We start from the raw sequence: 13390 nt of genomic DNA, 5'->3' as shown, positions 1-13390 counted from the left end.
GACTGGCAAAGTTATGGAAGCAACACATTAACAAGAGAATTCTGCGTAAAACCAAAGTTACTTTCCCTAGTAACTAGTTACTTTGAAAGTAACGAGTAACTTGAAGTAACTGAGTTACTTTTGAGAGAAGTAACTAGTAATGTAACTAAGTTACTATTTTAAAGTAAGTTACCCAACACTGGTCACCACGCACTGACATCTTAAGGTGGGGGCTGCAGCTGTTATTTCTAATATCAAATCACTTTTTCAGAGATAACTGGAGGAAGAGTTTCGATGCACAGAATCCAAGTTGTTTGAAGTACAGTATAAGTTTACTCACTCTGTGGTGATTTGTGCTAAGTCCCCAAACCATTACCAAATAGTTTGCTGACCGTGACATCACCGTGCTTGAATGGCCAGCCAGCTTAACCAAGCTAAACCCTACAGAGCCTAGGTAACCAGTAGGCAGACTGTACTGTAAATCTTTTTTGATTGGTCTTATAAACAGTGGCGTGTCTAGAAAATTTTTGTTGGGGGGGCCAGGTAGGGGCACAGATTTGGAGAAGGGTGGCAGATTTAATTGGCAGATAATGTTTAAAAAAAAAATTCTACCAACCCTTAACCATAATTCAATAATCCTATAAACCTAATAACCAAATGCACTTTTAACTCTTATTAGAATGAGATTTTAACCACTACGGTGCAAAGTTTTTAGATACTGCGTTGATAAAGTACAAGAGATACAATCAGTGCTTTGTCAGTGTTTACTCAGCATTCAAGGACATCAATATTTGCATAGTATTTTTACTGACATATAGTGCACATATGTTTTGGGCAAAAACATTTTTGAAAATTAAAATACGAACATTTGTAACAAACAATTGACAAATTAGCCAATTCCAATGTAAAACTTTATCTGCCTGTTAAAAAAAGAAGATAATCTTCTCACAAACTGGTGTTTGATTTTGAAACAGGAAAAAAGTGGGGAAACAAATGAAAAGACTAACATTTGAATAAAACCTGAAAGCAAGTAAATACTTTCTATGCTGCCTTATGGTAAACTTTGCTAATATTGATAAAGAACAACACTGGCTGATGATAAAATACAGTCAGCTGGCATGGTGACACTGCCAGTATTAACCTGCAGGGCTGGACTGGGACAAAAAAATTGGGCATTTTTACTACAGACCGACCCACCAGGTAGTAAAGCCATAAAGCCTTTGAATGAAAACAAATGCTGTTGTGACAGTGATGTACAGTCTTGTTGGTATATGTATGATTTCTATACATTTTACGTCAGATAAAAACTTTGGTTGTAAGATTTAGATAATTATTTAATAAAAACTAGGTATTTTAAATGAGAATAAGAAAGAAAAGTATTTCTGTGTGCCCACCTTTCCCTGTTAATGCCCTACCTGGCCCCCTGGCAAAACTTTGCTAGACCCGCCCCTGCACAGTTACCAGCTGTCAGCTACATAAAAAAGGATCCTGGTGTTATTTATCTCTCAGAAACAGTTGATAACTTCAACTCATTCATGTCACCTAAAAGGTAAACCTGTTTCTCCATCACCTGTTCAGCTCTGATGATTCAGTAAGGACATCTCCTGGTTTCATCTTCACGTTTCCCTCTCACCACATATCTAAACAGACATCATGACCAGCAGCTTTACAGCTGTGGCTCCAGCAAACATCAGCTGATACTAGAAATTAATATTAAATACATTCTAACAACAGCTGATCAAGCTTAAACGTGCTGCTGTTGTTTAGCGCAATATCTGTTGGTTTCCTCTTTCTGGCGCAAAGTGGGCGATAAACAAACAAGAGAGAAAAGCTGATCAGCTGATCATTGATCAGTTTCATGATTGAAGTAGCAACAGGAGAGGGAGGGGGAGAGAATGAGAGAAGAGGCAGCTGTGCAGCATAAAGACAGAATAACTCCAGCTTTGTGCCTTTTTTCCATTCTAGCTAAAGTTCGGGACAAACTGCGTCTCTTCTCAGCTCAATACGAAACGCGTAATATTTTCTCTGAATGAGGGACCATTCCATTTTTTTAAGGAGCCGTTGGCAACTCTACTAACCTTATGAATAAAATAAAGTTCACTATCAGTAACATCATAGCACCCACCCAGCTGTATAAAAACTCCATCAAGCTGGCTAGAACGCAGTATGAGTTATTGCAACTGACAGTAAAAAGTCAGCAACATGAAAATAAACTCCACCTAAACTTGGTTTATATCTGACCCAGATAGACTGCAGGTCATAACTTCTTACCTGAAGTTCAGTTCACCTGACACTCGGACTGGTGGCTGCTTCGGGTCTCTCCTCCTGCCTCCCCTTCCCTCATCCACCTGTTGCCTCTGTGGAAGCCCCGTCATAGCCACCACCAAACAACGGAGTTATTGCTACACATCGACCTGCATCTGGCCAATCCACCACCTCTCATTGTTCATGCCATTACAAAAAAAATAAAAAATAAGTCACTGGGGATATGCCCGATGGCCAGTCCAGCTATGTTAACCTGCAACCAAATCTGCAGCTCCATACAGCAATGTTACGACTTAGATTATATCTTATAACTAGTGATGGGACGTTCTGTATCGAGGCTTCGGAGCGTGTGTCGAGTAATGGAGGGGGCGTTTCCGCGAAGCGCGTATCGAGGCTTGCTTCATTTATGGGAGGAGCTGAAAATGATGACGTCCGAAGCCTCGCTGCCCGGCTGTACCACGTGACTGGTTCATGAAGTGGTTCGAACTTTGCCGCGAGATATGACAGCGATATAAACCCCTCAGACTTCATTCAAAATGTGGGTGTTTGATGGAGAGTTGCGGTTAGTGAGAGTTTGGAGACCGTATGGAGGTTTATGAGAGTGAGGAAAGTCAGGAGAGAATGGAGCCAGCTAAGAAGAGGAGGATGTCCTCCCCTGTGTGGGAACATTTTGATCTTATTCCTCCCAACAAGGTATGTAAATTTCTACAGAAGATGTATTTTCATGATACTGATGGTGCAATACAATTTATGTTGAGCTGTCTTGACTTTTGTACAAGGTGAAGTGTTTGCTATGTGCCAGGGAGCTGGGATATAACAGCAACACCTCATCCATGCTTAGGCACTACAGAGCTTTGCATGAGAATAAGGGGGACACCGATCGTGGAGCAAGACCAGGTGAGCCATCAAATGCAATGATAATATAGGATGCAGTAATGTTACTAAATGATATAACAATATTATACAACTGTTATAAGTTACGTGTGTGATATTTATATTTGTGCTTTATCTTTATTGTCTTTCCTCAGGAGAACAATCTCAAATAGATGAAGACCTGGTCAGCATGGTGATTGAGGACTCCCAGCCATTTAGCATTGTGGAGGACAAAGGATTCAAAAGATTTGTTAAATCATTAAATCCTAGCTATGTTCTCCCCACTAAAAAGGTCATAAAAGCAGTGAAAATTTAGTTTTTACAGAATAAAATGTGAACAGGCAGGACTGAGGCTCAAAGCCTCAGTGCGTAGCTGTCCATACCTCAACGTTACAAAAGCACAACCACTGTCCACACCCCAACCACACCTCACCTCACAGTAAATGATCATTTCCATTTCAAGCATTTCCAAATAATCATTTCCCATACTGCCACTATAAATATACACAGTATACTGCCATCACTACAATATACATGTTTTACACACTCCTTTTGTTGTTGACATTTACAGGCTGTGTGCAAAATGCCACACTCTTCAAATTCATGCCAGCTATTATTTTTACGTCCAGTAGGTGTCCTGCTAGAGCAAATGAAGCTTCATGAAGCTTCGCGTTGGGGTGAACCAATTGGATGAAAAGCTTCAGTGCTTCATGGGGCTTCATCTGCCCATCACTACTTATAACTCATAACTCTTATGTTAGCTGCCCTCAGTAGCATACTGTCTGAAATATTCCACAGCTGCAATAATTCTTTAAGTGTTATTTTTTTCCTTGGTATTCTAATTTCACCGAAGTTTACTAAACTCAACAAACTTGATATTACTTACCGGGACATTTATTCTGTCCTCATTTTCTTTCACCGAAAAATTGTTTCCTGCAGTGCCATCTTTCGCGCTTGGCTCTCCTACCTTTGCTAACGTGATGCGCATAGCGCAGAAGCGATGCTGCATTCACTTACACTCGGATATCTGAGCGTCACCGTGAAAACATAATCGGACATTTGATATTTGATTGAATTTTATTGTTTTGCCTTTGGGGTGGCACCTGGGGTGGCCAGTCTGGTTTGGGGGGTGGCCTGTGCCCCCCCAGGCCACCCCGCTGGACACGCCATTGCTTATAAATACATTTCAGAAATACCTTTTGGACTTTCATGAAATGAATCATAGTCATCAAATTAAAACAAAAAGAATTCACTTGACATGTAATATAGATTGCATAAAAAATGAGTTTGCTCACGATGTTCTCGTTTCTTCATATGAGTTTGTATTGCAAATATTAAAAAATGTTCTGTAAACTCCGTACCAGTTGGAGGCAGCACTGCGCCAGTTTGGGGTTTTTTGTTTGGCCCGAACATGAGGAAGAAGTAGAAAGAAAGTGAGGAAGTGAGGAGGTGAGGAAGTGGACCTGCGGGGCTGCGAAGTGGACAGCAGAGTTTCGTGGCGTGTGCTGTCCTTAGAGCTTTGTCTTTTCCTTTAGCCGATCTTTGTTGTCGTGTACAGGATGTCTAAGAACACGGTGTCCGACCGCTTCAGGAAAGTAGATGTCGATGAATACGACGAGAACAAGTTCGTGGACGAGGAAGAGGGAGGAGAGAATCAGGGCGGTCCGGACGAGGCCGAAGTGGACTCTCTGCTCAGACAATATCCTTTAAGTTGGCGGCTGTTCTGCTGACGGCACGGCGAACAGTGATGCGTGTATGTGGACAGCTCCGCTGTTTGAAGGGCGGAGTATCGGTCCAGTATCGGTGCTTCTCGGTACCCGTTTTTATATGGTTAAAATAATGTTCCGGGTATTTACAGTGACATAAAGTTGACGTTTCTGTGACATCCTGTGTGCAGTTTGTTTCATAGGAGCCTGTGAAACCTGACTTCCGGGTGTCAGTCACAGGAGGGTGTGGTTCTCTGTGACTTTTTCCTTTTTAAGGAAATGTTTCAGCCCCATTCTTTGTCCGTGTGTCGGACTGTGTGTATTATCAGAATTGTCATGTATTCACGCTAAAGAGCTGCTGTTCGACTGTGTTTCTTTCACCTGCAGCTTTCCGCGCCTTTAAAGGCCTCGATGAAACCAACAGCAGTGCTTTAAGGTGAGCTCGGCTGCATAGAGAGCAGGCTGAGGAGCTGTGCAGGAGGACTCGCTGCCTCTACTTTACCGCTGTCGTTTATGGAGCACCATAGAGTAGTCCTTTTACTCTGAATTAGGGCTGCCACACACGATTATTGTGAGAGTCGACCAATCAGATCATCATCCACTGGACGTGAAACGTACAGCTTATTGCACCAGCAGCATCTGCTCTGATATAACTATCATTAGCTTACAGCTTGAAGTGTTTCAGGTATGTGCTAACTAAAAATAAAGACAAGGTGATAGTTTAATTACACTTTTAATGAAATTTGCAGATTGTCTCAGTGGAAACTCAGCCGTCTGCTACTTCATATCTAAAATATAACAGCACACTGGAGTAAACTCTCTATCATCTCACACTTCTTTTTAATCAATTTTCTGCTTGATGTTTATTCAGCTGTGTGAAAACTGTAACTTTAATCTCAGCCAAACCGATTTACTGAGGAACAAACAAAACGCTGAAAAAAGCCAAACAATAACATTTTTAAGTTATCTAAGTGACTTTTATATCATGTTTAACCTGAGTAGCGAAAGACCGCGGGGGGTTTGAGAACGATGTGCCAGGAGTTGAACCTTGACCTCCCGGCCAGCACATCTCCGAAAACATCGGAGCACTTTTGTAAATATGTGATGTCTTGATAAATCGACCAGATATTTGAGGTTTACACAGCTGCATTCTCGCCTGAAAATATCTGAAAACTTTATTTTGTGACCCAGAAAGAGTAATATTAAAACTAAGTAGCTGCCGCCATCGTTGGAAACTGTAATTGGCTGGGCCGCGCTATGAATTCTGGGATAGGTTGGGTCATGAAGGATACACCCGACCCATCCTTCAAATCTGGGGAAATTAAGGACGCATTTGGAGAAGTCTTCGAGTTTGGACAGCCTTTGTCGCGTCGCTGTAACAAATGCAGCCTCTGAATTTGGACACAGCTACGATACCGGAGACTAATTTTTCCTCGGGGTTTAACGGCAGCTGGCATCCTTGTAGATGCAGTGCTGCCATCTTCTGTTTCAGTCCGTTATTACACTCTTAAATCCTACTACTTATTCCTGCGTCTTTCAGGATCTTGCAAAGCTTCAAACGACACGTCGACTATTAAATTAGTCGTCAATGATTTTGATAGTCGACGAATCGTGGCAGCCCTACTCTGACTCTTGACTTTGTGTGCCTAGTTGTAAAATTTAGTCACAGAAGTCTTTTTTTTTTTTTAATGTTATTTGTAATGAAACCTGCTGTTTGCTTTAGAAACAGTTTACTCCTTGTTTTGTAGTTGCACTTTATAGTGTCTATAGTGTATACTATATGTGTATTCATTTAAAACAGGAAGCACAGGTCGTGTATCTCCATCTCTGTGTTGTCCTTGACTGATATTTTGTAAGGGGAATCTGAATGGAGCTCTCAGTGCTGTCCTAAAGAATCCTCCAATCAACACCAAGAACCAGAATGCCAAGGTATCCGTGTTTTTATTCAACCTGACTCTCTACATTTATTTTCAATTCACTTCAGTTTCATTTATACACTACCAAATCACAACAACAGCCTCCTCACGATGCTTTATATCGTAAGGTAAAGAATCAAGACAACAATAAAGAGAGCAAGCACTTGGTGACAGTGGGAATAAAAAAACTCCCTTTTAAAGGAAGAAGCCTCCATCAGAACCAGGCTCAGGGAGGGCCAGCCAGGATGATCTGATATCGTCGTGTTGGTGTTGTTCCCAGATCATCATGAAATTGTTGTTCCAGGTTCAACATTGCAAGTGACCAGTCACATTGTTGTGACGTTATTCTTTTGCGCGCCAAGCCATTCGTGCATTTATGAAATTCCAATGTTGCAAGGACAATATCAATTCAGCTTAGCGTTTATTAAAGGGTTAGGGTCCGTTGATCGGCGGACAGAGGCGGTTTCTCGCAGCTTAAGTACAGTTTTTTTGTTTTACGGCGGTTTTTCCCGAAGTCGCAAAAGTATGACGTCACAACATTCTGATTGGTCACTTGCAATGTTGATCCTGGAACAACATTTACTATGTTGATCTGGGAACAACACCAACACGACGATATCAGATCGCGCGGGCCAGCCGACAGCTGCGATACTCCACAGTGGCATTTAACTTCTCTGAATGTGGTTCTTTATGTTTTCCTAAGAGATTTAAATGAAACATAATCCAAGAGTAACGCTTCAGTTTTAATTAAAAGGTTTTCATAGAAAAGCTCCATTAACTGCTTAGGAGTTACAGCCTGTCTCAGCTGCCATGGGGCAAGAGATGGGGCACAGCCCGGACAGGCTGTCAGTCAGGGCTAACACAGGGAGACAGACAGCCATTCACTTTCACACCTATAGTCAGTTTAGCGTCACCAGTTAGTCTTTGGACTATGGGAGGAAGCCAGAGGTAGCCCACACTGACATGGGGAGAGCATGTAAACTCAAAGTAGAAAGGCTCTGGCCAAATGGTCGATTCAAACCCAGGACCTGGGATTGAATTGACCTTCTTGCTGTGAAGCAAAAGTCCTAACCACTGTACCCCCATGCTGCTTATATACATATACCCCCACTAATATTTGGTTAACATATTTTGGTTGCACCTTGACAACATGCTTTTGGTAGCCATCAATAAGCTTCTGGCATAATTCTGGACTGATTGGAAACTCTTCTTGGCAGAATTGGTTTAATTTGGTTAGTTTCCTTGCATGGACCTGACTTAAGTATATATACTTAACAGACCATCAGAGCATTATATACACCTGCTATTTAATAATATTTCTTATCTAAATAATTTGACTTAACAAAACTTTATGAAGAACAAAATATTTTAACCTCACACATAATACTAGCCAGGCCCTTGTAGTCAGTGTGACCAAAGGTAGCATAGCTACCATTAGCTCTTCCCCAGCAGGTTGTCCCTAGCAGCTGGAAAAACAGGATGGTTGGTTGATGGTGAGGAGCAAGCGTAGTCTCTCTATCAATCAGCTATGTACCACAGGCCCTCAACTGTTATTTAAAAAGCCATCACTTGACCCAGCTGTCTTAGCTAGTTATAGGATCATCTCAAACCTCTTTTTATTGCAATTTTTTTCAAAAACACAGAAAAAGCACAGAAACAGCTTTAGTGAAGGTTACAAATGATCTTCTTATGGCCTCTGACAGTGGACTCATCTCTGTGCTTGTCCTGCTAGACCTCAGTGCAGCGTTCGATACTGTCGACCATAATATCCTATTAGAGCGATTAGAACATGCTGTAGGTATTACAGGTACTGTGCTGCAGTGGTTTGTATCATATCTATCTAATAGACTCCAGTTTGTGCATGTAAATGGAGAGTCCTCTTCACACACTGAGGTTAATTATGGAGTTCCACAGGGTTCAGTGCTAGGACCAATTCTGTTTACATTATACATGCTTCCCTTAGGCAGCATCATTAGAAGACATAAATGATACCCAGCTTTATCTATCCATGAAGACAGATAAGACGGGTAACATGAAATATGGTATCTAAGCAGATTCTTACTCTGGATGGCATTACCTTGGCCTCCAGTAACACTGTGAGGAACCTTGGAGTCATTTTTGACCAGGACATGTCCTTCAATGCACATATTAAACAATCGAAATACTTTACGTGGGTTACAGTTGCTCCAAGACAGTAACAGTAATAGACTAAACTAATTACATGATACAATATGTTACAAAGTTTAGAAATATAAGAAATAGCTCAATTATAAATATCAAGAATATATGAGGGACATTTAACCTGTGAACTTTGTCACTTGTGCAACAGTGTGTAGCTATTGCAGTCTGTACTGTGCATTAGATGGAGGAGTTGTACAGGGAGATGGCCACAGGCAGAAATGATTTCCTGTGTTGTTCAGTGGTGCATTGTGGGTAATCTTAGTCTCTCACTGAGCGTGCTCCTGTGACTAGCCAGCACATCATGGAGTGAGTGGGAGGTATAATCCAGCATTGTCTTCATCTTGGATGATAGCTGCCTCTCAGGTACCACCTTAAGGGAGTCAACCCTAAACCTGCTGCCCCAGCATGCAACACCATAGAGGATAGCACTGGCCACAACAGACTCATAGAAAATCCTGAGCATTGTCTGACCAATGTTGAAGGACCTTAGAGACGACTCTGGCCCTTCCTGTAGAGTACAGTGGTGTTTTTAACCCAGTCCAGTTTATTATCTATGTGTACTCCGAGGTATTTATAGTCCACATGGATTGAAACAGGTGTCACAGGTTTCCTGGTCCTCCTAAAGTCCACAATCAGTTCTTTGGTCTTTGCCACACTAAGCTGCAGATGATTCTGCTCACATCACAGCCCTCTGGCTACTCTGACTCATCATCCCTGCTGATGCATCCAACCACCGCAGAGTCATCAGGAAACTTCTGAAGATGGAGGTCTCTGTGCAGTGGCTGAAGTGTGTGGTGTACAGGGTGAGGAGGAAGGGGGAAGGACGGTCCCCTGTGGTGTTCCTGTGTTGCTGATCACTTTGTCAGACACACACATATTGTGGTCTTCCTGTCAGGTAATCAACAATCCAGGACACCAGAGAAGCATCCACCTGCATCGCTGTAAGCTTATCACCCAAGAGGGTCGGCCTGATGGTGTTGAAAGCACTGGAAAAGTCAAAAACATGACCCTCACAATGCTCGCCAACGTGTCTAGATGGGTGCAGACGCGATTGAGCAGATAGATGATGACATCCTCAGCTCCGAGAAGGGGCTGGTAAGCAAACTGAAGAGGATCCCTGACGTGGTCTGAGTATGGGTCGGAGCTGGTCCAGGATGAGTCTTTCCAGGGTCTTCATGACGTGGGATGTCAGGCCTGTAGTCCTGGGGTCCTCTTCTTGTCTCTGTCTTAGAGATAGGCTCAGAGTAGAGCTGCTACCCCCCGCATTGAAATTAAAGGTTTCCTCTTTGATAAAGCATGCAGTTGGGGCTGGATCAAATGAACCTAAATCCTCCCTTGGTTACCCTGCAGTAGGTTTCAGCTTCCCGTGATGCACTGAGTGTTGACTGTGCACTGACTATATGTTTATACATCACTCTGCACATGAGATATTATTCATCTCTGGTAGGGCTGGGTATCGTCACTGATTTCTAGAATCGATTCGATTCCGATTCACAAGGTCCTGAATCGATTTGATCTTCGATTCGATTTGAATCTGGGAAATTTTGACAGTCAGAAATAATATAATTCAGATCAGTACATTTACATATTTTTGTATCTATAAAAAGGAAGCTGACACTTTCCAGACTTTATCAAAGGTGTGAGCATCACAGCAGAGGCCTTTGTGTCAAAGTCGCTGAAGATAAAACACAGAAAAACATGAAGGTGATTTTCCTGTTCTGGATTTTATAAAAATATTCTGCAGTACATCAAAAATGAAAGAAAACCATTAATCAGCATATGAACGTTACCTCTGAAGTTACAGCGGTTTGATTAGAGACACGGCTAACAGGCATTTTGTATAATTTTAAAAAGTTTACATTTGTTCAGAAGCCTGTTGAACAGCAGAAATTAGGTTTTCTTTTCAGAAGTAAGTAAAAACAACATCGGCCGACAGCCTGTAAACAACGGTAGACTTGTGCGTAACAAGCAAGCGAATAATGCAGAAAACAGATTTTTAGACGGGAAACTGTTGTTGAAGTACAGAGAGAGAGGGAGAGAGAGAGAGAGAGGGAGAGAGAGAGAGGGAGAGAGCTGTGCATGAAGTGTGATTTTATCCTGGTGGAAGCAAAACAGCAAAAGTCAGAGTGAATTCATGACGATGTTTATGTGAAGCGTAGTTTGGATCTGCTTTTGCTGCTGGTTCGGTCAATGTTGTTTGGAGAGAGATCAGACTAACAGCTTCAGAATCAGCGCAAAAAGGGCGTGAACGCAAAGCTCGACCCGCCGAAACATCAGAATCAGTGAGCTGTCGGCTTTCAGCCCCGACTGTGAGAAAGGCGACATCTCACCGATTCTGCTCCACGCTTTGTGTTTACGTCTATGTGCAGAAGCCGTGTTCCTGCTCTCATTCACTGTCTTAGCTGTTTGGTGGTTGTCAAAATTTTGTGACGTTTCACCAGAGATTCTGGAATTTTGGGCAAAATACATTTATATTAAAAAATCGATTCAGGATTTTAATGAATCGATATCACGTTATCCAAGCCAGAATCGATTTTAATCGATGCATCGATGAATAAAACCCACCCCTAATCTCTGGCTCTTCTTCCACAGCGTTTCTTTTTTCTGTCTTCCTCCCCAGCCCTCCCTGAGTGGGATTCTGCTGGAGTCATCTTCCTGCTAAAAGGGAGTTTTTCATTCCCAGTCTCCTCACAGTGCTTGCTGTTTTCTTTGTATTATTGTAGGGTCTTTACCTTGCAATATAAAGTACCTTGAGACAACTGCTGTGAATTGTGGCTGTATAAATAAAATTGAATTGAAATGATGTGGGAGCTCAGATGTCTTGATGGAAAGTGTTCATTTAGGTACCTGCTTTTTAATATGCAGTATCCTCCCCCTCTTTATGTGTGTTGGTGCATAGGAGCGAGCAGAGCAGCTGGTGGTCAAAGTGTTGAGCAGCTTCAAGAGCAGTGACATAGAGAAGGCTGTGGGCTCTCTGGACAAAGCAGGAGTGGATCTGCTCATGAAATACATCTACAGAGGCTTTGAGAAGCCCTCTGACAACAGTAGTGCTGTACTCCTGCAGTGGCATGAAAAGGTCAGTGCTTTCTGTTAATTAAGCTAATACAATCTTAGAGTGGAAATTGTGCTGAAATCGAAACCAGTTTCCATTAAGTGGTTAGTGCCACGTTCACAAAGCCAGAGCTTTGATCACAATCACAGACGATTCCCTCAAATCATAATGCAGAGAAAAGTTTATGGACGTTTCTTTTCTGTGCGTCCTCAGGCCCTGGCAGTGGGAGGAGTTGGCTCTATCGTGAGAGTCCTGACTGCGAGGAAGACGGTCTGATGGTCGCCGAACCTGCAGCGTCCAGTCACACGCCACAGCTGATTGTGTTTCTGAGCTTCTGTCTTTATATAGGACTTTTTTTCCAACTGCTCTTCTTTCTACTTTTTTTTCTACTTTCTGGATTTCACACACATTTCTAGGATTTCAAAGTGCTGGGTGTCAGTCAGGCGGCAAGGTGCTGGCACCTCACACAATCTGTTTGGCATCCCTGCAAAGAGACCTCTCACTCAGACGCAAAGCAGCTCCACAGCTCCTCCTTTAAACAGCTCCCCGGCTGCTCTGCTGGCTCTCGCACCATTCGCGCTGTCTTCTCTGCATCTTTCCCCTTTTCCTCTGGTAGAGTCGGACTCATCCAGAGGAAATATTCCTGTTTACCCTCAACTTTCTCAAGATGTTTGTCCACTTTTTTTTTTTTTCTGCTCATGCCAAAACTGTGTTTGGTTCAGCCTGATTCGTGGCTGTTCTTCTTACGTTGATTCTTTGTATATTTGAAACAACAAAAGAATAAAGAGCCGAAGCTGAACACTTGTCTTTTCTGCTTCTGTTGAATCCTTTTATACATATAAAACTACTGTAGTTGTTTTGCTCACACATTTGAAAATGAGTTTGTATTCTGCTTTTATCACAACAGCAGGATAGTTGTTAGTGATGGGACGAGCAGAGCCGTCGGAGCGTGTCGAGAAATCCGGACGGTCTTTGATGAACAGCCTTTTGAGGCTTTCTGCTTTATGGGCGAGTGATGTGAGTGACGACTTTGAGCCAGTAAAGTAGTGAGACTTTATAGGACTGTTTTACTGGTGCAGTCTGGCTTCCTCAGTGCAAGAAACCAGTGGAGTCTATAGAGAGCCACATGTGCCAAAACTAAATGCATCATTAAATGAAACATAAGCTAATTTTGTTTAACATTCTGGTATTTTGAGCGATGTTTCTAACAAATGACTATAATTATTGATATTTTTTATTTACAAAGTAGCAGAACAAATGATAGAATCAGCCAATGTTCAGGGGAAAAACTTTAATATGACAACTGAATCCAATTCATTAAAAATACCTTTGATGTGAAGTTGCACTGATGTATTCAGCTCTATGCCGAGGTCATGTAACACTGGACTCCACTGAACTGAAAGGATGTCAAACATGAT

The 13390-nt window shown here is 42.2% G+C and overlaps 2 protein-coding genes across 2 annotated transcripts; both read left to right on the top strand.

Annotated features, from left to right (window-relative positions):
- The first annotated feature begins 2790 nt into the window (after positions 1-2790).
- On the top strand, positions 2791-3444 carry LOC146554467 (uncharacterized). The gene is made up of 3 exons (XM_085254953.1): positions 2791-2937; positions 3024-3141; positions 3273-3444. The coding sequence occupies exons 1-3, from the start codon at positions 2830-2832 to the stop codon at positions 3431-3433; spliced, it is 387 nt and encodes a 128-aa protein (XP_085111079.1). The 5' UTR covers positions 2791-2829; the 3' UTR covers positions 3434-3444.
- Positions 3445-4535: 1091 nt separating this feature from the next.
- Positions 4536-12771, top strand: LOC146554466 (actin-related protein 2/3 complex subunit 5-A-like). The gene is made up of 4 exons (XM_085254642.1): positions 4536-4816; positions 6680-6752; positions 11820-11996; positions 12186-12771. Exons 1-4 carry the CDS (start codon positions 4677-4679, stop codon positions 12246-12248), a joined length of 453 nt encoding a protein of 150 aa, XP_085110768.1. The 5' UTR covers positions 4536-4676; the 3' UTR covers positions 12249-12771.
- Positions 12772-13390: the final 619 nt, after the last annotated feature.

Source organism: Mchenga conophoros, linkage group LG18 (assembly GCF_057382185.1).
Source record: "Mchenga conophoros isolate Kocher_MC1m ecotype Shallow Benthic linkage group LG18, M_conophoros_male_GT1.1, whole genome shotgun sequence".
NCBI classification, from domain to species: Eukaryota; Metazoa; Chordata; class Actinopteri; order Cichliformes; family Cichlidae; genus Mchenga; species Mchenga conophoros.
Note: the sequence above shows the minus strand (reverse complement) of the source record. Positions and strands in the feature narration are given on the sequence as shown.